This window comes from Eufriesea mexicana, unplaced genomic scaffold (assembly GCF_001483705.2).
Source record: "Eufriesea mexicana isolate 0111107269 unplaced genomic scaffold, ASM148370v2 scaffold1741, whole genome shotgun sequence".
NCBI lineage: Eukaryota > Metazoa > Arthropoda > Insecta > Hymenoptera > Apidae > Eufriesea > Eufriesea mexicana.
The window spans coordinates 165,412-189,359 of NW_016909828.1; the positions used below are offsets into that span (position 1 = coordinate 165,412).

General features: G+C 38.7%; 1 protein-coding gene across 2 annotated transcripts in view; it reads left to right on the plus strand.

Moving 5' to 3' along the window:
• Nucleotides 1-583: 583 nt before the first annotated feature.
• The window catches only part of p130CAS (Serine_rich_CAS and FAT-like_CAS_C domain-containing protein p130CAS), a 183,540-nt gene continuing 160,175 nt past the window's right edge, over nucleotides 584-23,948 (plus strand). For both annotated transcript variants that reach the window (XM_017901626.1, XM_017901627.1), the window contains exon 1: nucleotides 584-933. In XM_017901626.1, the coding sequence (XP_017757115.1) occupies nucleotides 889-933 (45 nt within the window). In that variant the 5' untranslated portion in view covers nucleotides 584-888. The remainder of the gene's footprint in view (nucleotides 934-23,948) is intronic.

Here is a 23,948-nt window from a genome sequence, read left to right on the forward strand (position 1 = left end):
ACGGGTAATATTGAACGATCTTTTTGTAATTTTAATAAGCATTGCGGTGGAAAAGTTTAATCTTCGGAATTTAATACGCGAGTATCGTAATTTGGTTTTTTCGATTGGTTATTTGAGGTTATGTGTGGTAGCGGTAAATTTCTGTAGGTAATCAAGTTTATGGAAAGGCTAGGTTAGAAATTATTTGTATCAACTACGATTAATATTTCTACGCGAATTGTATACATAGTGTATGTTAAGAAAACGCGGTATCGATTTAAAAGTTTCAATTATTGGCGCCATCTAATTACCCGTGCAACACACGCGAAATTTCTCGAAAGATATATTCTTCTTTTCCCACCGATAAAAAGGCTAATAATAATAAAATTATAATATCTAGCAGGAATTGGAGCGACGATACCCATGACAATTCCTTCATCGGTAGTCGATAGCGATTAAATTTCAGAAATACCATGGTGTGTGCGTATTCGGGGGGATGATAGGTGTTCGGCTGTTTCCGTCCGCGGTCGGTTATGCTCGGCCGCAGCTACACCGCCCGGACCCGTCAGTCTCGCGCATGACTTCGTGGTGAGAGGGAGTGTTCCTTCGCTTCGTCGCTTATTTCTCGACGCGGAAAAAATCAATCGTATTTTCGTGAACGACGAACATTCGAACGATCGGTTTACTTTATCGAAGAGATCGTACAGACCGTCAGGTGGTAAAGGAGTAGTGCGTCAAGACAATCGGTCAGTGATAAACGGTTAGTGTCGAGTCGCTCGTGATCGATCCTTGTGTGTATCCTGTCAAGGTGTTTTCTACCGTTCTCTGGTCAGGATATTATGCTACCAATCGCGTGTGCTGCAAGATCGTTTTGACTCGAGGGGCAGTCGACCACAGATCACCGGCAAAATGTTACCACAAACCCCTGACATCATTCCTACGACTCTGAATCAGGTAAGCGACACAATTTCGTTATACGTGCTGTCCATTATTTCATTCGTTCCGCGTTGTGACCTTCAACCTGAAAGTCCGCCTGTTTCGATACGGGCAGTGTTTTTACCGACGGACGACAAGCGAACGTTCCGTCTAGGTGACACGCGAGCGCTTTGTTTATGTCTTCCAGGAATTCCTTCAGCGTAATATTCTCCGACGAATTTCGCCTTTATTTTTCTTTTCTCTCTCTCTCTCTCTCTCTCTCTCTCATTCTTCGTCGGTTTCGTAACGTAAACTCGTTTCGTCATCATGGAGAGGCTTTCGCGTATATGTGTATTAACGCGACGTAGGAGCGGAGCGTGACCGTTCGATTATATCGATTCGCTAATGTGACAAGTTCAGACTTGTCGTAACCGCCAAATAGCGATTGCGAGATTCTTCGTCGGACAACCTCGCGTGTTTCGCGTTACGTGGACGCGAACGTGATAATCGTTGTCTTACGGTTATTTAAGTGTACGAGTTTCTTTTGGAATATCGATAAAGCGTGTGAAGTCTGTTAAGAATCATCGATATTGCCAGTGCTTATTATAACAGTATCGTGTCGTAGTGTTGGAGCAGCGCGCCACTCCTGTCAAGATGGCGTGGAAAAGACAAATATTTGCGGTTCGTAGTTGCCGGTTCAAGAACATACTAGTCTTGTGGGAACAGAAAGTTTCTTATGTCGCATCACGTTGTGTCAATATTACACGCTCACGTCCACGGTCCCTCCCAGTGTAATAAACGTCAGTGGTAATTAGCATCGGACGACAGGTTAGTCCATCGATAATGTCACGAGTATCGATTAATCGAATTCCAGTCGATTATTTTGAACTCGCGATCCCATCGTGTGTCAGCTATGCGTAATGGCGTATCGCAAACGTGTTTCGAATTTCTTGCCCGGCTAAGAGATATTTGTTTGATAAAATGTACTTAGAACTGCGTTTCTCGCGACTTGTTACAATTTCTGTTGAGGTTAAATGGTATGATATCGGACGATATTTGATTAAAACGGTTATCGAGCTGGAGCGTTATAGGCAGAGATATTATTGCTTCGTTTTCATAGGCGATTACGTAGCGACAACGTTGTCGTGCCGGTCAATAATTTTTCAGCCGCCATGTTTATTATTTATTGTTCTTGGTATAGACTCGACGTATTATTTACATGCGAGACGAAGTAATCTTCGTTCGGAGAATTAAAAATAAATTTTAATTTCGAAATTGAAATTAAAGAGAATTTTGTTTTAATAAAAATCGAATGTATTTTAATTCGATAATTTCGGGGCTCGGAGTAATTTTTAAACAAGCTTTAGGTTAATAATTATCGAGAAAAATATAGGGACGGTGAAGGTACACGAAAATAGGAAAAATAAAAATATATCGTCAAGGGTACGGTTGGAACGATCGAGAAACCTTGGTCGCTTGAGAAACAAGTTGTTATGGTTTCAGATACCTGTTCGCATTGGTGTAAAAGTAAACAAGCGTTTCACGGCAAACGTACGCAACTTTTTGCAAGAATAGGAAGACGATGGAAAGATAGAGAATGGCATTGAGCAGACAATAGCTTTGAATGTGTACTACGTATACTAACATGTAATGAAAGGGACTTTCGGTTACAGAATATTGGGAAAAAAGGAAGTTATCTCACCTTTTAGCCGGAATAAAGTTATTTAAGGCGTCTTTCTATGAAGCAAATGTTTCCTTGATTAAACATGGTAGACATTTTTCTCGGAATTGGTCTTTTATTATCCCTTTACGATAGCTGTTATCCAAGCACGGTTACGTTTAATACCGTCGAGTTTGTTAATTTTTACTGATATTATTTATATCACTGTACCTGCTTCGAATAATTCATTTTAATTCGCAATGATGAATATCATAATGGTAATGCAGTTATCCACGTTACCGTTATAATTAACATACGTTGGATCAGGGTATTTCAATATTTTCTCCCTCATTTTCTCATATCTTCCAAAAGTTTTTCTAAAAAATTATTAGATTATTATTTTTATTATTATTATCTCTAAAAAATTAGAATATTTTCTCTTTCGTTATAAATATAACGTAATGTATACCTAATAGGGATACGATGGTTAGGTTTGAAGTCGATTATTTTTAATTTTCGATTAGGTTAAACAAAAAAAAAATTTATATATTATTTCGACTATGTTCCCTTTGATGGTAGCAATTTCGCAAAATTATTCGACGATCTGTAGATAATCATCCTAATATACTTCCTACCTATAATACCAGTCTAATAATAGCTACCTACATTTTATTTACGTCCATTGTCCGAAGCAATCGAATATTCTAGATCAGTGGAAAACAATACAGGTGTATTCCGGTTTAACCGCAACCACACATACCAATACCATTAATTCCATCAACAGTATCATCACCCTGTTAGCAAACGCTTCTCTTCTCGGGATTCCGCTCCAATTAGAAAAGCGAAATCGCAGCCAACAATCACTGCTGCTCGCGATCATTGGCTCGATTGGCATCGATCGCCTGTATGAACCCATTTCCAATCGTTACTTAGCTCGAAACAATAAAAGTCTCGTACGACTCTGTGACCAAAACCCTTGACCGATATGGAACATCGCATTTGCCAAGCACGATTATTTATTCACCAATAAATTAGAGAAATCCGGAATAAAGGAACTGATAGAAACTTTTCAGCTGATCGGAATATCGACGAACTTGGTTACTCCAAAAAGATACAGGAGCACATAGAGCAGAATACTTTATTAAAATTCGTTGTTAACCCGAGGGACTAAAATTTAATTAAAATCGCCCACTCTTTCACGGCATGGAAAAATTGGAGGCCTAAAATTAATAGAAATCCCTGGAGCATCGAGTGGATTCGGTCATTTTCTGATTAGACTAGCTCGCAAAAATTTATCATCAATCAAAATTACTAGGAGAAAGGAATTCACTAGGATTCCTAATCGGTGGAAAGCTCGGAAATTAATTTCAAAATTACTGAAATTTAGGACATCGAATCGTTATATACTATTCTTTAGACATCTCTAGAACATCGTCTAAAATCACCCATTTTTGAAGATTCGAATATTTCATCAAAATTTATTCCCAGTCAAAGTTACTAGAAATTCATCGCAATTCCTAATCGGTGGACAGTTGGAAAATTAATTTCAAAATTATTGAAAATTAGGACATCGATTCGTTATTTACTATTCTTTAGACATCTCTAGAACATCGTCTAAAATCACCCATTTTTCAAGATTCGAATATTTCTTCAAAATTTATTCCTAGTCAAAGTTACTAGAAATTCTTCGCAATTCCTAATCGGTGGACGTAGCTCTGAAATTAATTTTCCAATTAATTTCCGAGCTTCTGAAATGTAGGACATCGGACTCACTGCTTACAGTTGTCACAGAATTGTCGAAAACTCAGATGATAAAAGTTTTCGTCGAACCTGGAGCATCGATTCGCTGAGTGGAATCGGTGACGAACGCGGAGTCATCGTTGCTAAAACGGAGCGGATTTTCCGGGTACTTCTCGGTGAGCAACACTCGCTTCCACCTCACGTTCTGGCAGGTTTCACTGTCGCGGATTTCGTCGAACTTGAACGGCACGCTCGTTTCAGGTTTATCGTTCGTGGAAAGGTGCGTGACGTACGTGGCCAGAGAATTCTTAAGGCGGCTCTTATCGATTGTTTCGAAAGTCCACGTTGTGCTGTTCGCTCTGCGTGCCTGCGAATTCAATTCCCACTTTTCGCTGTAAAGTCAGTGCTGTTGATGACTTCAACGCACGGTGCGCGGTTCCACTTTTTCACCCGTAATCATCGCTCTTGATGACGTTAACGCGTCACACGCAGCGTGCAGTGAAATTCACGTCGCTAATATTAAGAGATGACTAGAGTAATCCTCTTTCTATTTTATTGCAATTTTATTTCGCACTTGTATCAGTGTCGTACCATAGAAACGAAATTCCAGTTTCGTGGTGTCGTTTCTGAATAATAGAGAAAGCATTTCGCTTCATTTGTTTCGTGTTTCCGATTCGGTTTTTGAACGTGGAAAATTTATTTCGGCGAATAAATACCATTAAACCCGCTTTTATCGAATTTAGAGTGGTATTAGTTACTAAAATAAATATATTCTTCGAATTGCAAGCGTAGATAAATTAAACTTTGTTTCATCGTTTCATAAATTCTACTTAATTTTGTTCTATCCTTACCTCTCTTTAGTCAAGATCGTAGAGATAATCAGATTTCCATTTAAAATAATAGGAAATGGGAATTATTAATAATTCTTTATTTTACTTTCATTTTAACATACTTTTCATATAGTATGACACAAGGTATACAAAGGCACACTAAACTATTCGTTATTCGCTGAAAAATATCAATGACTCAGCAGCAACGAGGAAAAATGAGACGAAATTTTTCGCCATGTCATATTTGTCCATTGAAATCGTCTAAACACGCTTCTTCTTGGCCTTTATCCGCTGGAGAAATGTTAGGATGACCTGTTTTTGACGAACGCGTGTAAGAGGGATAGGAGAATGACGGTGCGGTGCTTGTAAGACATAATCGTGATTTTCATAGCAGATATTCGTCGCGTGTAACGCTCCGAATTAATGCTGTAATCATTGTATGTGCATACGCGTGTGTGTAGGTCGATCGGGACTATCGATTCTGCGAGCTTCAATTATTGCCAGGCGGACATGCTTCAACAATTCTAACCGTGATATTACGAATTTCATAATACGATTTCATTCGTATTTGCGAATGCGGATGCGAATTTTTTGAGTCATACTTGGTTAATTCTACGTAACAGGTGGTTTAATATTAGAACTGCTAAATTGCTCGAAATGACTGGTTTTATATTTTCTGCTCCTCGTAATCATAAATATCCATAGATAGAGATACAGTTTTATTATACCGCTTCAACTATTCAGGTATGGACTATATTTAGGTGCACATTGCAGGCCAGTAGTTCTAATGTTAGTCAGGTGTACGAAAATCGCATACACTTGGGTATTTGTATCTACCGAATAAGTAGCATTTAATAATAATTAACCCTTTGCACCCGAGAGGTGAGCTTCAGTCACCATTTCATAAAATTTGGAAGATCGATATGAATTAATATATCAAATTTAATGTAACGTAACAGTGTGCGAGATATCGAAATCAAATAATTCTGCAATTCTGTTATTATACAATTCTTTATTTACTGCTCAAAAAAGTATCGTCAGCTTTTTAGTAGAGAATCTTTGGATTTCTATTCTTCTCTAGCCAAAAAATCGTCGAGTGCAAAGGGTTAATTAATATATAAAATTTAAAATAATGTAAGAGTGTGCGAGGTATCGAAATTGAATAATTCTACGTGTTAATTATTATACGATTTCTTATTTGCTGCTGAAAAAATATCGTCAGCTTTATGGAAGAAAATTTTTCAACTCGTACTCCTCTTTAGCCAAGAAATCGTCGAGCGCAAAGGGTTAATAATTATAGTATCGGTAGTAGAATATTTAATTTTATCTTATCATCCCCATCTTCTTTATTCTCGTCCTGAATGTTAGGAGGCAATAAATTCAATTGTATTTCATTATCGATTATCGAGGTTGATTTAAGAATCGATCAGAAACATTGTCGTCCATCCATAGAACCTTGATCTCCAAAATTCCAGTCGTTGAAGTATTCTTTCAATGTCAAACGTATAATACTCGTGTCCCGACCCTCTGCACTCGAAAGTCCCCAACACTAGAGGCGCCATTGAAACTTTCTCTCGTAACTTGTTACACGATTTTTTATCTCCGTAAACGACCCCAGATATACAAAAATATTTTTACAAAATTAGGTTATCAACTTCTACTTTCATGTCTCTCCTCGTGCACTCCACAGCATCGAAAAAACGTCACTCAAGGAACTTTGTTTTCTGAAAAAAGAGTATCACATGTAAAACATGAAAGTTCAAATGCAAAGAGTTGACATTCGAGTAGGGGAAAAATTTAAATTATTTTTCAGGCGATAGGGGAAGCCGAGGATTTTTCAGTATTCAATTTTTAGTAAATTACGCGAACGAAAAATTATTATAAAATTGTCAATTACAAGGATAGAGAAGTCTTCTTACGATATACTTCGCAGCATCGAAAAAACGTCACTCAAGGAACTTTATTTTCTGAAAAAAGAGTATCACATGTACAACATGAAAGTTCAAATGCAAAGAGTTGACATTCGAGTAGGGGAAAAATTTAAATTATTTTTCAGGCGATAGGGGAGGCCGAGGATTTTTCAGTATTTAATTTTTAGTAAATTACGCGAACGAAAAATTATTATAAAATTGTCAATTACAAGGATAACGAAGTCTTCTTATGACAGGAGTCTATTAGAAATAGTCAAGGTATCTTCCATTGAAACGGTGTTCCCTCTGTGAGTATTAGATAGACCTTTATTTAATTATTAATCCATACCTTTTCCAAAAAGCGAGCCACATTAAGTATCCAGGAAAAATCTCGATCTTTCTTGCCCTGATTTATTATACCCACTTCGACTATCCGATTAAACGACCGAAATTATCCAAAGTTGATAACATCGGTGATAAATTAAAGAATATGAACTGCGCTGTTCCGCCATTAAAGGACGATAAATTTAATTTCATCCCTCGGACCGGCTAAAGATTTATCCACTCGGATATCTCGATCCGAGGCCCAAGTGGGCCTTGAACTTGGAAATTCCGTTCGTTATGGCTATTATTATTACGTCGGGCAGAAAACGCTGCTCTCATCCTCGATATTTAAATAACCGTTTTAAACGCTTCTTCCTCTTACCTTCCATCAACTGCACGGAGAACAATGAAAGGAGACGTCTTTTCACTGAATCACCCTCCGCTTTTAGACCATCGTTCCGCGTCTGAAAGGAACTCGCATCTCCTCTCGGCAACAAACTATTGCTGTTCTATTCTCGTCCTTGATATTAATTGCTGTTTAAGATAACGGCGAAAGCGTACGTAAGAAAGATACATTGGCACACATTCGTTGCCATTTACAGACGCGTGTACCGTCGCGTCGGTTGCTCAATGGCCGCGGGTATAATAAATGCGTTGAGATCGTTCGCAGAAATACTTCTTAATCGTTCGTACGTTTATTTGCGTATCGATTAAGCGAGTTTACACAAATGCTCCAAGCGTGATACGATTCTCTGCGCGTTGATATATAGGGTGGTGACGTTATTGCTCCACGCGGATAAGTATGCGAGAGTGCACGCAGGGTTAATTATGGTTACGCGAAGTCGTTAATAAAATGATAAAAATAGCAAAGTGACGGGTTCGATTAAATGTCATTTTATCGATTGCATTCCGATCTCGGGAATTACGTTCGATTTATTCTGCTATTTTGTTTACTATCGCGATTATTTCATAATTTTTGCAGAGTATAACAGTGGTTATAGAAATTCAGTTACTTGGATTACTTGTTCGTGCTAGGTATCGAAACGAGTATGGTTGTTTCTTCGCTGATCCATCGCAGATCCGAAGTATTAGCTTATGCGATTTTATAGCCCGTGAGATCGGTATAGGTGGTAATAACGCGAGCACCCTGTACGCGTTTCACCGCCGTCGTTACGCGATTTTATCACGCGTGTTCCATGCAAATGCCTTGCAACGCGATCCGCGGTGGCGGATTTCGCAGATCTCCGTGACCGGAAGCGCGATCGCGGAGGGAAGAAAGGAAGATCGAGATGGGAAGTCGATAGTATGATAAATGGACGAAAGTATTTGCAACGTAAAGAGATTAATGTCGCGTGTCAGAGGCACGTTAAAGGGCTTCGAGGTCGCTTTAAAAGGAAAACCGGGTCAGCCTGGCGATTTTGAGGAAGCTCGAATGTGATCGATATACGGCGAGGGTGCTCGAGCTTTTTCCAAGCTGCAGTTGACGTTTCGTAGGAAGCGAAATTAGGAGGAAATTAGAAGGAAATTAAAGTGGGGTAACCGTCCTCTTCGTAGCTAAACAGCCATGCGATACGAATTTCTTTCGGATAAATTATTTAGCGGAGCACGAAGATCGTTAAATTTAAGATGGACGATAGTAAATGAAATATCAAAATCGGAATATTTTTCTATTTGGCTCTTGTACAGCTATTCCTCTGCCATTTGTCCATTCGATATACGTACTTGTAATTAAACAAGCATTTCCATTTCGTGTTATCGACATAGAAAAATCATATAACATTTAACTACAACGATACACCACAATTTTTTGGATTATTATTTCTCATCGATACGTGTTCAGACACAAAAATGTTTTTCCAGCATAGAAGCTTTCCTCTTACACCTTAAATCCATCCAATGGTATATATTATACCGTGTGGTAAGATGAGGTTAATCCTTTGCACTCGACGATGTTTTCGTTACAGAAAAATAGTAATTCGAAGATTTTCTATCATAAAGTCGAGGATATTTTTAAAATGGCAAATAAGAAATCGCATGCAAATTAAGACGTAGAAATAGAAAAATAGTAATTCGAAGATTTTCTATCATAAAGTCGAGGATATTTTTAAAATGGTAAATAAGAAATCGCATGCAAATTAAGACGTAGAATTATTTTACTTCGACATTGCACGTATCGTTAGGTAATTTTGAATTTGATATATTAATTAACATTGATCTTTAGAATCTAATTAAATGGTGACAGAGAGGGGCCTCTCGAATGCAAAGAGTTAATAATCCTCAACAAGAATTTCCACTCTTAATATTATTTTAAATTTCTTAATGGTATGAACGGGGCGCGAATTTTTCTGTGTTGCCTGCTGCACGTTGGACTGTGGAAAAGTGACCCTTCGAACCCTTCAGCAAGGTTCCCATAGGTTCCCATGACACCAGTCCATTGGGTCATTCAGCCTAGCTTCGAGGAAGCATCCAATTTATAAAATTTCCTTCGAAGCAAAAATAGATCCGAATGCAGGGTAACGTGAAAAATTCCTCTTATAATCGGATCGACGAATTCTTGATCGCGTTATCCTAATTAAAGGACTCCAAGTTCAACAGCCAACGTTCTCGAGGGAATTGTTGCGCGGGTGGAAATGAACGCGATTATTTGCAAGATGGAAAAGAGCAAGGAACTTTAATGATGTAGATTTACTATTCTTCGGGCGCGTGCTTTGTGTTAACGATCGCGTTATGTGTTAACGATGCCGCTCTCGACCTCTCGTCACGAATACCGTGACTTCTGTGGTATCGCGCTTTGTGTGTCGGCATTTGCGTTCTTTGACGACGAAAATGCATATACGCCGCTGCTCCACGGCTGCATATGCACTGTGATTTAAATTCCTCGTTTCTTCGCGTTTGTCTCCGGCAGAAATGCCTCTAATTGTTGGAGTATCAACCGCAGAAGAGGAATTACGGAATTCGTGGTACCTCGAACGATCTCTGACGAAACGGGACTCAAACGAACCTGTATACACGTATAGTATGGTCTGTGGCGTGTTTCGAATAATTCTACGGAATATAGTATTCGACAAATTGAAAGAATCCCACGTTTGAACCAAGTTTCGATGCAAGTCTAATTTGAGGTTAGGTTTTTAGTAGCAGTTGCGCGTAGGGTGCAGGAGGATCGCGCTGTATTTATTGCGCATTCGTTATCAAGACTGTAAATCGAGAATATATGCGAAAAAGTATAAAAATTGTTTTTTTTTTTAAAGATCAAAATTTCGAGAACGAATGTTTATATAATCATTAGATAAAAATTAGGGTTTTAGGGGAACACATACCTTCTTGATACTTTCTCACGAGTCGGTTAGTCTCTCTAGAGAAGCACTCAGAGACAGATGTACCTTCCTTGAGTAATAAATGGAGCAGGTATTTTACAATTAAAACCCATGATCCCGGTAGTTTCGATATTAATTTATCCTGCAAATCCGTGTTACTCGAAATACTGCGAGTAGGAAGGGAGTGACGACGAAATGAAGCAGATGGTACTGTTAGGGGTTGAAACACCCGGTGAAACCCCTATTCTAAGAATTTTTATCTACCTCACCACAATTGCTCAATTTATTTTATTAACTTCATAAAGACGCATCCTCGAAGTAAATAGAAAATGCTCTATGGACACAGCCTGAGAAATTAAAGCTGAGAGACATGCAGGTACCCAAACACGTTTACTCCGTGTCTAAAGATACGATACATACTTGGCATGAGTCACAAATTTTTCGATGATTCGTTCCTATGCATACGTGAAACCTTCTTTTAAATACAAAGTAGGAATGCAGGGAATTTTTTAAAACAGGGTATTTCTTGGCTATACATTTTAGCCATATACGGAGGAGCAAATTAAAAGTGGAAATAAATTCCCATCTTTATTTTCACCGGCTTCCTTCAAAATGAACCGACCTATGATGTTAATACCGCGTTTCGTTTTAATGATTTTAACGATATAAATTACCCAACCGTTTCTTTCTCCGATTCTCGTATCATGCAGAGGAAAAAAGGCACTTTTTACGAATCGTGAAATTTCTCCGTTTAATTTTGATAGATTCAACGTGTAGTAGGCCCGTGAGCGAGCACCGGTGCTCGACCCACTTTCGTATCGGTATTAATATTTCGTCCATTCGTGCCGGTTGTCCGGGTAATTTCGTGAAGAAGCCGATACCGAGAGATTTTTACGGTGTAATCCGAAAAAATTGGAAATCCTCACGCGCCTCACGGATTCTTCATGGCTTTTCTTGTTCCTCTCCGGCCGCCATGGCGCAGGAGAAATTACAGGCAGCGCCTCTCGCGGGAAAACGCGGGAAATAATCCGTGGAATCGGTTGCCGCTCACGTTTAGCTCATGCTCGAAGCCTTTGTTCGCGCATATTGTTTCCCTGCGACTGGATTAGCGATATTAATTATGGGACTCGAGTTAAGCATTTGATTAATTAGATGTTATCCGGTAATTAATCGCGGCTTCCTTGATAAGTGCGGTTAATAAACCGTTTCTAATTAAGCGTTGTAGGAATAAAGGGAATAACTAGTTTGGTATTGCATTATATGAAATCTTCATGTTGGAAGCGTGAAACGCGTTGTTATTTAATTTTAAATCGCTTGGGAAAAGAATTTTTAGCTTCGTTCTTGTTTTTCGTTGCAGTAGATCGAGGTTTCTTTTTATTAATATTTAGTTACGTGGATTTTTGGATGGTCCGGTAATCGTAGATTCTTGTGTCAAGAGAAAGTAATGGGGAGTGAATTAAGCATACAGAGGATCGTTCTCTATCATTATGTCAGCATAATATGTCTGCCATAGAATTAAGATGTCTAGGTATTAATAGTTGATCGAGTGATTAATAGTCATCCTTGTCGACACTGACGAGTTAATTATAATCTCGCAGGATCCTTTGATACCTTTTAGCTTAATTTAAAGAGCGATAATTATTTCAGGAGAATTCTTGGCTAAGTGACGCGACGTTGAAACTTCGCTCTTTATTCTATTATTTCCAAGCGAGGAAAAAATTTCCTTGTCTCTTCCCTGTAGTTTTATTTTACATCGTGCTGTAGTATTATTTTCACGGTGTCAAATTAATTCGTACAAATTATGGGTAGATGAAATTCCCAATTAGAATAACCCTTAATCTCCTAATTTATTCTAAGTCTCGAACGACAAAACCTCTAGAAAAATATCAAAATTCTTCCTCTCGATTTTCTTTTTACTTATCTCGCATAAGGAACTGTCCAAAACTTACGTGTACGCGTATCAAAAAATATCCCGCGACTGCGTAATTTTCTGGAATCGTAAAATATGGCAAACTAGGCTCGCCGTGGCTGGAAAAAGCGGCATACGCTAGAAAAGTAATTTGCATACGGGATAGGAACGGAAAATTACATTCTAGGCAAAAAGAGTTCTTCCTCGCTGAGAGCCCTCTTTCTCCGCGCGTGTATGACATTTTTACTTTCCTCCACGACCACTGTGCACCGGTGTCGCACTACTTCTTCTCTTTCAACAACCACTTTTTAGTGACCCATATACCGTCCCGACTCGTAAATGCCTCTTCTTTTACATCCTCCACAGATATACCTTGCCTTAACGACACATTATCGTTTTTATCGCACCCAACACGCAACGTTTTGTCGTTTCCTCGGCCAATCTTTCACACTCGCCTCGAACACCGATCGTCGTTTCCTCGTTTCCAATTTTTCGCATTCTCGTTAACCCTTTGCACTCCAAACACCATTATAACATTGGTAATGACCATCTAGTGCATTTGTATATCGTGTAGATACCAATGGGCATCATCCATCGTTACTTTCCGTTAACTAGCTCAGATTAGTATGATATATAAGACAGGCAGTCGCAGGATGGACATGGAAGAGCAACTAAGTTGGCATGCATACGTTAAATTAAATTTCGAGGCAATTGGATTACGCGAAATTTAAGGGGAATGAATTTTTTAATTTTCCCCCCTTTTCAATTTTTATTTTTTTAATAGGAGGGGGAGAGAGACTGGAGTACTTTGGGAATGCACGTAGGGACTGATCTAACCTCGGATAGACGCGGACCAGCTTCTAATGAGATTCCGCCAACGATAGCGGTGTAATTAGGGTCGCTCGTGTCGCGTGATGGCTTCCAGCTTAAAAACCACCCTCTTTCCAACCTACAGCCCCGGCCGAGTGTCTTAATCGCGTTGTCTTAATGTGTTTTAATTTACCGTTAGCTGCACTCGCGATTATCTGCCGGCTGCTCGTCGGTTAGTGGGAATGAAGTGGTGTCCACGTTTTATGGACACGCTGCCGGTGGTATGGGTGCACACGTTTTGGAAACGTGCGATCGGCGTGACTGATTGACAGGACGTTGCTTGTATTGGTAATTCGAACGGGAGAGAGGCGATCGAAAAGATCGGTTTCTCGATTATTTTTTATTTTCTTATTTTTGCAGGAGGTAATGAGGAAGTGCGAAGGAATTGTTTAATTATTAGGTTTTACTTTGATCGGGTTGAAAATGGTCGGAAAGTTGTGGCTGAAGTGGTCGTTCGATTTAATAGTAGATAGTTCGTTCCGAGTCTTATCTGTAGGCGGAAATGATTGGGTTCGTGAAAAATTGTGTCTTGAAAGTAACGAATCGATGAAAAATGTAATTTCTAAGGTAGAGATAACGTTGATAACTCGAGGAGAGGTTGGATTAGAGATTAATGAGATTAAGTTCTACGAAACTTGCTGGTTTCATAGAAACAGTGAGACGGCAGAAAGGTAAAATAATCAGATAGAGTATTTTCTATGTTCTATCTAATCTTCAAGATCTTGTTTACTTAACTTTGTAATTATTTATCCTGCCTTTTTTCCTGTTTCTCGTCTATCAATTTTAGTATTATTATATTTAGGAATTAATTTTAATCCTAGCTCTTGGTCTCTGAATTTATTAATAAATCAATAAACGAATAAAATTTCTCGGATACGATTAGCGTGTAAATTTTATTACGAATTTAGAAGTGGAGGGATTTATTTATTTGCCGAAGATAATACCGAGAGATGAAAATTTCCTGACTCAGTTATACTAACGATATATCGTAATCATGTTGATAGGAAGCATATAAATTTACAATTTGAAGATTATTATTAAGATTAATAATAATATTCGATAGTCGCTGAGTCATACAGAACGAGTGACAATCTGATTCGAGAACATTTTCATGATCGCAAAGTTGCGTGGAGAATTGGTACGATTATGTACCTTAATGCAAGTCGCATAAATCGTCGATTTAGAGTTGGAAAGTCTGGAATCGGTGGAAAGTATGCCCCAGTTCTGGAAAGAATTGATCGTGGTTGTTCGAATTGGTTACCATTCGATTTACGGTAGCTTCTTTGTTTATTCTTCGCTGGAATTATTGGTCATAAGTTCGTGGAAACTGGGTTGTTGGAAGCTTTCTCGAAATGCAAATATAATTTGTGTGAATTCCAGTTGTTCTGCGAAGCTTAAATATTTGCTCGTTTAAACCGTTCCAGCAAGATCTTGTCTTTCAATGGCGCTGTTCCATATTTCTTTTGTTTCTCCGAAATGGACACAAAATGGAGTTTTTCACTCTCAACCGATAATTTCGAACTATAACGGTGCAATGTTTCATAATTTATTATAACATTATAATGTTTCATTTTTTATTATTCTATGCAAATTTTCCCAAGAAAAATGTACGATGATTTTAATTAACATTTTCGATAATTTTTAATCGATGATAAATAATAGACAAACAGAATAGATAGATAGGATGAATATTAGATTGAAATTTTATCTTCAAGGGTAGTTTAGAAAAATATTTTTATCGAATTTTGATTTGGATCTGTAAGGTTGTCTCGCATCTTTCGTTGTACATTTAATATTCCAGATTTAATAGTTTAAGGGATGTTATTATCTGTTCGTTTGATTGAAAGGAGGATATTTGACGACAGTGTAGAAATATTATTCGATGGTGAAAAATCGAAAAACGTTTGGAGTGATTTTGTGCAACATAGTAACCTCGGTATCGGAGCAAAAACGCGGGTAGATTTCTAATCTAACGTGACATTGACCAGGGTAGAAAGGACCCCCCAGGTTGGGGTGGCTGGAGAAGCCAGGGATCGATCGGTCTCGAGGCAAGCAACCCCTATATACCACCACCGTAGACATCTTTCAAACGCACCCTCCGTTCTCCCTCATTTTTAATTTCCAATCATGTTTCATACTTTCCGGGAAATATACACAGCCTCGTCAAATATTTACGCGTATAATAACGCGTGGGTGTATTAAATTTCAATTAAAATGTTCACTTTGGGCGATCAAAATATATAGAGAATGTTGTTCGGTGCACTTGTAACATTATTACGTAGCATTACGTAAAATCTGATATTTTCTACGTAAATTTAGGTATAGTTCGAATAAGTTACTAACCCTTTTCCGATAACTTCTCCGCGAAATATGCAGAGATTGTTATACCATCTGCTCGAAAAGTTATTACCTGTATAAATATACATATGTTTCGCCCATATGGCGAAGGAAGATAGATAGAATTTTAATTCACACCGAACAGTTGTTGCATCGAGTGTTGAAATTTTTGTTTGACAATCCCAAGAAAAGCAGATCTATATTCCAAATTAAATAGCCATTGCATCTTGTGTCAAAAATTCTCACGACATATTCAGGACTTATTGCAATGTATTAGTATATCGTGGCACGTTTTAAAAATCATCATGTCCTACCTAAAACAATTTTTCATGATCTTTTACGTCTCCAAATAAATACACCAAGCAGCGCTATTTGTATTTTTCTTCTTACAATCTTTTTTCTGCACGATCATCATTAATATAAAACAAACTAATAAATTAATGAAAAAAAGCCTGCACTAGTCCTGGCAATAAATTACCACCAATGAAAACACGCTGGCAACAGTCGTTCCCGGGGAGATTCGTTCCCCAAAGTCCGTAATTAATTCCTGGCAGAGGGGTACCTACCGAAAGCTGCGTCGCAATTAGAATGGCGTCGCTCTGCAAGCTACAGCCACGCTTTAAGCTCTTTTTATTTATCACCGGCATGCATTACCGCGTGTGACAGCGATAAGGGAACAAAGGTAACGTCGGTATCGCAACGGTGTTCGCGTAGGACAGAGGAGGCTTGTTGCGCCATTGCTCGCGAGAAATCTTTATAGCGGCACGATTGTTCTCGTTACTCTCGGCCTGGGTTTAGTTAGCAACAAGTAGCCACAGGCCTACTACGTGCCACTCAGTCGCGAGTGTACACTCGTAACACGCGAACGAGCGAGCAGAAATGACGAGCGAAAGCGAAACGAGAGCACGCCGGGTCGATTCTCTCCTCCGAGTCGCCGAATCTCGATTCTCTTCTCCATCTCATCCATTCTTCCTGTATAGGCCTCTTCCGCGTCTTTTCCGCACCTTTTCCGCGCCAACTTCCGCCAGGGTACGCCCGAAACTTTTTTATTTCCCAGCGACCAACGCGCGCGTCCGACGCAGCCGAAAGTTTTAATAGAATTCCTTCTACGCGAATCTTCCGACGCGTGCAAGTTCCTCCGACTTAAAGGTGTCCACCCCCACTACCGAGACCATCAGCCTCGCTTGTTCCAACTTTCTCCGCAATCTCGGAGTTCCGCCCGGCGCTAGTTTGATACTTTGTTGGTCATCGAGAACGGTGCAAGGCGCGACGCGTGCCAGGTGTTAGTTGTAATGTCCGAGTAATTAGAGAGTTGGGTTGTGGTAGACTGTTAATTGATCGGAGTTTAGATAGGTGTTCAATCTTGCGTCGTTTATTGCTCGAGTTAAAACTATATTGGTGACGCGTAACTTAGCTGGTTTGGGTTTCATGGCAAATAAAGAAGAGAGGAATTCTCAGAGATTTATAGATTTATAGATTTTCATTCCACTTAGGTCAGAAATATTTCGTTGAAGTAGATAAATAAAAATTGCGATTATTTATGCTTTTGCTTGGATTTATTTTTATGATTGGTGCTTAGTGGACTCTTTCTAACGCTATTCGGTTTACAGTTGCTCGATTGTTCTAAAGAAAATATCGATCATCTTCAGTACAAAGGCAGGTATTTTTATCTTGCCCTTTTATGTTAATCTTCTGTATAATTTCTATCAGAGCAGACAGGTTTCGATGACTATACACGGCAGTGTCGCGGAAAATTCTTCTAAGATTTCCAAGTTTTCTTTGCAGCGTGCAGAAGCTTTTGATTGTCTGTTTATCATAGTTAATTTAACTAGCAGTAACCAGTACGCGGGGGAAACTTGTGTAGATACTTTTATGAAGAAAAAGCCAGCGAGTAACCAGTTTTATGTTCATCGTTAAACTGTAATGTAGAAATCGATAGGAACTTTTCCAACGATTTAATACTTCGTTCGTTCGACAAGCCATATTGGTGATCAGAAAAAGAGGATTTTGTAGTCGTGGAAATCGATACCTGGGTGGTAGGTGTAACACGCGAGAGAGAGTTTAGAAAGTACATTCGATATACGATCGATCTCCATCGATCCTTGCGTTTATGCGTATGCTAAAATTAATTTCTCGTTAATACGGAGCTAGTTTATAGGGGCCAACAGGAAATTCGAGATGCTTGGCAATTATCTGCCCAAATCTGCGGGCGCCCCCTTGAAAGCGACGTGAAAACACCACGTGACACAGCTGAATCACTTCCAATCACAATTTCGGATTACAAATGTCTTCGTTAATTACACCTTAATGACTCTCAACGAGACTCTTGGAAAAAATGTTATCCAAGCAGAATTAAATAAAGGTCTATATAAGTGAAATTAACTTACCATATACAGGGTGTCCCATAACACCCTGTTTCATTCGAAGTTTCGCGCTCAATTATTTCCTAAACTATAATTCGTTGTAAAAAATGTTTCAAACGATAGTTACTCTGTTTCAAGGAGGACACCTTATGGGGGTCATAAATTCTTGCTAGGTGAACGTGTTTCCGAGATTCTAAGGTGATCCTAATTTTTTGTAATCCAGCTATATATTCTTTTTATGTATACGGATAGTGCATTTCAAGATGAATCTGTTAACCTATAATACTTTGGTGTTTGAAGGTTGTTCAAGGTCATTCAAGGTTATTCAGTACTGTTTAAATCTTATATACATATATGTTATATATATTTTTGTAAAGTATTTTTACAGAGTGCTCGAATTACACGAATTAAACATACATAAACTTACACGTACACATATGATTCATCTTAAATGCTCTGTTCAGTTCTCTATCTGAAGGGGAAAAGGGAACATACATCAAAGAAGCATAAACTCGATTAAAATACCAATTCGTAGTTAGATATTTTCCAAAAAATTCGGACACATCATTGGATTATCGGAATTTGTCATTTTGTCACCGTGTTCATACCCGTTCGGTATATTAATAGGTGTGACAAACGATCGAAGTTGGATTAAAATTCATCGGTACATCGGTCGCCAGTGTCGTGCACACGCGGGTCCCGCAATTTCACAGATAGCGCATAACTGAAATTACTCGAAGCCTCGTAGTTCATAGGGCAATTTTACGTTACGAAGTGTAACACGAGTAACGATACCGTAAAGGACGATTGATCGATCGGGTAACTTTATACTTCACCGGGTAGTAACACCGTGCCCGAACAGATCGTATGATCACGTCGCTTGAAAGCGTAATCGTAATTGATCGATCTTGAGTAACAAGATCATTTGAATGCCTCTGCTCGAAAAGAAATCGCGATACAGGCCCGCGCTCCGGAAAGATTGCGTTTCCTTTCACTGTCGTGACAGTGAAGAATAGCCTGTTTAAATTAGCGGTTTCGAAAAATAAACGAGCACGCGGGAATTCAATGCACTTCCTTCATAATCCGATCTCCGCGATTATCGATAGTCGAAAATGATTTTCCATTTATCACTCCCGTCCGATTTTTCCCGGAATTTGGAGAGACACTTTCCTCTGTAGGAAATCCGTTCCTTCGTTTTTGGAATCTTTTTAACGGCTGGATTAACGAGATTTTTTCACATGAATTATAGCTAAAACGAAATTTCAGATTTCTCGTAGTTTTAAGTAACTCTGTGCTACATTCATTTTGTTTATTCCGAGTAGATATTAAATGGTTATTATCTCCAGGATTTTTATCCTTTCCATTATATTTGGAAATTATATTCATTGTCTCGCATATATCCCTTCATAATTTTATATTTCTTACCTTCTTCTTGATATTAAATTCGTTTCATTCTCGCGAAGAGAATGTTGAACAATTATTCTGTTTGAAATTTCGAGTTATACTATTTTTGCTCCTTTGACGTTTCTTCTGTTAGGTCCATTTTATTTATTCCGAGCGAATATTCAAAAATTGTTAATATCTATACAGCCATATTTTGATATTTTCCTCGTTAAATCTGGAATGATCGCTATTTTCTATATTACTTCTCTTCTAAGCAAATGCCAGATCCACTGTATTTCAAACGAGCATGAAATGTTTATTATCGAATTCATATACTCGATCAAATTTTCATATTTTGTATTAACCCTTAACAAGAGATTATCGAGTGGTACCTCTCAGTCACCGTTTGTTTTAGTCCCTTGAAGTTTAAGTAACGAATATCAGGAAATAACGTGAGTTTCTTTTCTTATTTTATCATAAATAGTGTCATCGAGCTTAGAAAAATACGAGAAAAGCTGTGAATTGTTATACCTTTACAGGGAAAAATTTTCAAGTGCAAAGGGTTAATTTTAAACCATCATTATTTCCCACGTTTCCTCCATCGAAGTTTCTCGCATATCATATCTATTTTATCCTTCGCATATCAGATTTAACCAGATATTCACGTCCATACGATCATATTTTCATACTCTGCATTAAATCCGAAGCGACTGCTATTTTCCACAAATTTTCCCGGAATTTTACCCCTGTGGATCCGCTGTGCGCTATTTTCCGTGCAATCAGAGACCTGCCATAATCCGCAGGGGTCGGAAAAAAAAAGGAATTCCTCGCAGAGATATTGGACGCATCGTCTGGATCGATTTTGGCATCGGTAGAATGACTATCAAGAAGAATAGAACGTAAAGTTTAGCCTGATTGCCTCGAGACGGTCTCGCTTTATTTATTGACACTTAACCTCCGCGACAATTTCCTGCGTGCTTTCAGTGTTACGGTCTATACCTATACAAGCGCGTGTCTTCCTCGCACAAGCATTGGCGTAGTCCGCTCGTAAACGTCGCGAAATTGTGAACACTATAAGTATAGTACTATACCCATGGGGATTCTCTCGTTAATTTTTGACCCCTCATCGTGACGACGATTATGGCAACGTCGGCCGAGCCAGAAAATTCGAAATTGCAGCATTACGCGCCATTTTTCCTTCGAGGCGACGGATATTTCGTAAACGTCGCGACACTGCGAGTATTATAACCATAGTACTATGTACATGGGGTTTCGACAATTAATCTTCGATCCCGGAACCTGACGACGATTATGACAACGTCGGCTGAGTGAAAAAATTCGAAATTGTGCCATTAAGTGCCATTTTTCCATCGAAGTGTCAAATATTTCGTAACTGTCGGGAAAGTGTGAGTACTATGAGTATAGTATTATACCCATGGGGATTCTTTCGTTAATTTTTGACCCCTCATCGTGACGACGATTACGACAACGTCGGCCTCGCGAGAAAATTCGAAATTGTGCCATTAAGTGCCATTTTTCCTTCGAGGTGTCGGATATTTCGTAAACGTCGCGATATTGTAAGTACTATAAGTATAGTACTCTATACACGAGGTTTCTACAGTTAATTTTCGACCCCGGAACGTGACGGTGATTATAACAACGTCGGTGAAGCGAAAAAATTCGAAATTGCGCCATTTTTCCACCGAGGTGTCGGATATTTCGTCCGACACGAAATATAATCGAATTGACATCGTATGATATCAACACGTGAGTAACTAAGCGATCTTTTTAACTTATTTTTAGATCCCACAGCAATTATTCTAAAGTCGCATTAAATTGAATAAAAATGAAATCTCGCTTTTAATGGCATCGAGAGATAGTAGCTGATGTAGAGTAATGTAGCTAATAAGTTTAATACTCCAGCAAGTAATATTTTTTTTAACGGGAGAGGAAAATTGGAAGAAGAGAACAATCGAGTAAATCAAGTAAATTTACTAGGAAATGAAACGCGAAATAAATTTGAATTTATTTAAAAGGACCTCCGATCTTCCACGTTAATTAATTTTTCATAAAAGTTTCTTAAATTCCACTTGCTTCAAATTTACTGTATTACCAATGCGTGTTACGGAATTTAATATGAACGAATGAAGGCGGAAACGTATTCGTACGTATAATTTGTTCGTTTCGTGTATCTATCGGCGCTTTAATTTCCCTAAAATATCCTGGCAGCCCATCTGCTCGTCGATTTAACATAAACACGCGGAAAGGCACGAGGAGGCGAATTCTGCGCCAATTATGGAACGCACGTCCGCGTTTAACGTAAGCTGTTGCGAAAGCAAAAGTCATTCGTGGAATGAAATTACAAACAGTGCATAGCCAAGCATCAGGACGCGCTACTTGCGCTTACTCGCGCGGATACACAGTGTGACGTAAGCGCGTGATGAAGCGTGCGTGTAGTCGGTATCGAAGATGTTGAAACGAAATTGGAAAATATGGATAAACGCTGGCAACGAACGCGAAACGAAATCGAAATTTATAGTTTGTTGATCTGCCTTAGTACGTGCGCGAAATGCTAATTATCTTCCTCGAGGTGGAAGTTGCGAAAGAAATTCCTCGAGTAAGAGCCGAAGTCGAGCGAGGGAAACGTGAAATTTCCTCGAGACGTGGATATTTCTTAAATATATCCTGGTATCGTCGATTTCGTATCTTAATGACAATTTATTCGCATATTTTACGTTGTACCGATGATTGCGGGGTATTATATTGTATATATTTTATAGGCATCACGTTTTGGGTGCTCTGTTAGGTGTTGTGCAAATATTTAAATATATTTTTTAAGTTTCGCAAAGAGATTTTCCTAGATTTAAAGTTCACAGGATTCCATAGATCGCGGTTTATAAACATGATTCCATTAGGAAACGCGTGCACGTGGTATCGTTTTAAATACCAAGGATCCCGAATGGGGAATAGCGTGTAGAAGATCACGCAATGGAGAAGATCAGCAACGAAGTAGTGTGAGAAGATAGAATAACATAAAAATTCAGTGATCGTTGGTTTCTAGTTGAAAGATAGGTAATTGCTGTTGCTAATCCGAGTACTAGATAATACAAGTATTAATTTATTTCTTATATCGAGAGATTTGTCGTATCTTGATCGATAAATAAGATACCCAGGTATCTCACTTGGCAAGTATTGTTTATCCAGTTGCAATTTCACATACTTTTCCTGGAACCATGGCTCATAAAACACTCTTGACAAATAGTCTGAAAATAACCTCACCAACCCTCTGTAAATCCCCGAGATTGAAAACCACCATCCATCATCTTACCATTACGCTGTCATCAAAGGTAGTAATGTATTTATTGCCCTCGTTAATTTATTAAAAATCCGTTTCAAAATATAATCTACATACCATTTGCGTGGGCCATCGATCAATAGTAATTTTCCATCTGCCATCGTCATCTCATTTTGTCGCTTTTCTAAAATTCCTAAAGATCCTGTGCTTCGTCTCTAATCTTCATATTATTCTTATCTCCCCGAGTATAACGAGAACTCTTGAATCCCAACTCTTCTCACCCATAGACCCTCAAAATTCGTTTACAAAAATAATTTCGAATAATTATTCGGAAAGTACACATGGGTTTAATAAGTGTTCTGTGTTCAGAGAGGGAGAGTAGGGTCGTTCGTGTTGGGCATCGGATATAAAAATTCCGAGAAATCATTTATTCCAAGTTTAACAAAAGCTCTTCGACTTCGATTCGTCGACTTCAATTGCTCAAAATTCCTCTTTAAAGCTATCACCGGGTAATTACTCGGAAAATACATCTAAGATCTCTTTGGAATCCCATGGAAACACCTGGGTTCAATACCAATTGATCTGAACATTTCGTCAGCTATTGGTGGATTTAATAAGTTCTTCATCTTGAAAATCCTTTATTCGAAGCTTAATAAAAATTTGTTAACGCTGATTTATGTATATTAACTGCCCAATATTCCTTCGCAAAGCTACCTCTGAGTAATTATTGTGAAAATACACAGAAGGTTGCATGGCGACACCCACTCGATACCAATTGACTGTATCGTGTGAGCCCTTGATGGGTTTAGTCAGTGTTCCATCTTCGGGGAGACTAGGATTGTTCATGTTGGTCATCGATCAGTAATCTTCAAGACCCCTAATAAAAGATCTCGAAAATCCTTTATTCTGACTATAATAAAAACTCTTCAACCCCCTTCTCGTCGACTTGAACTGGCCAAAATTCCTCCGCAAAGCTACCTCCGGATAATTATTCGAGAAATACACCGAAGATCGCACTGAGACTCCGTGTATGAGAGACCTGGACTGAGGAGTAATCGCCTGGAACGCGTCGTTAACCATCGATGCACTTAAGTATTCCGTGTTTAGGGGTAGCAGGAA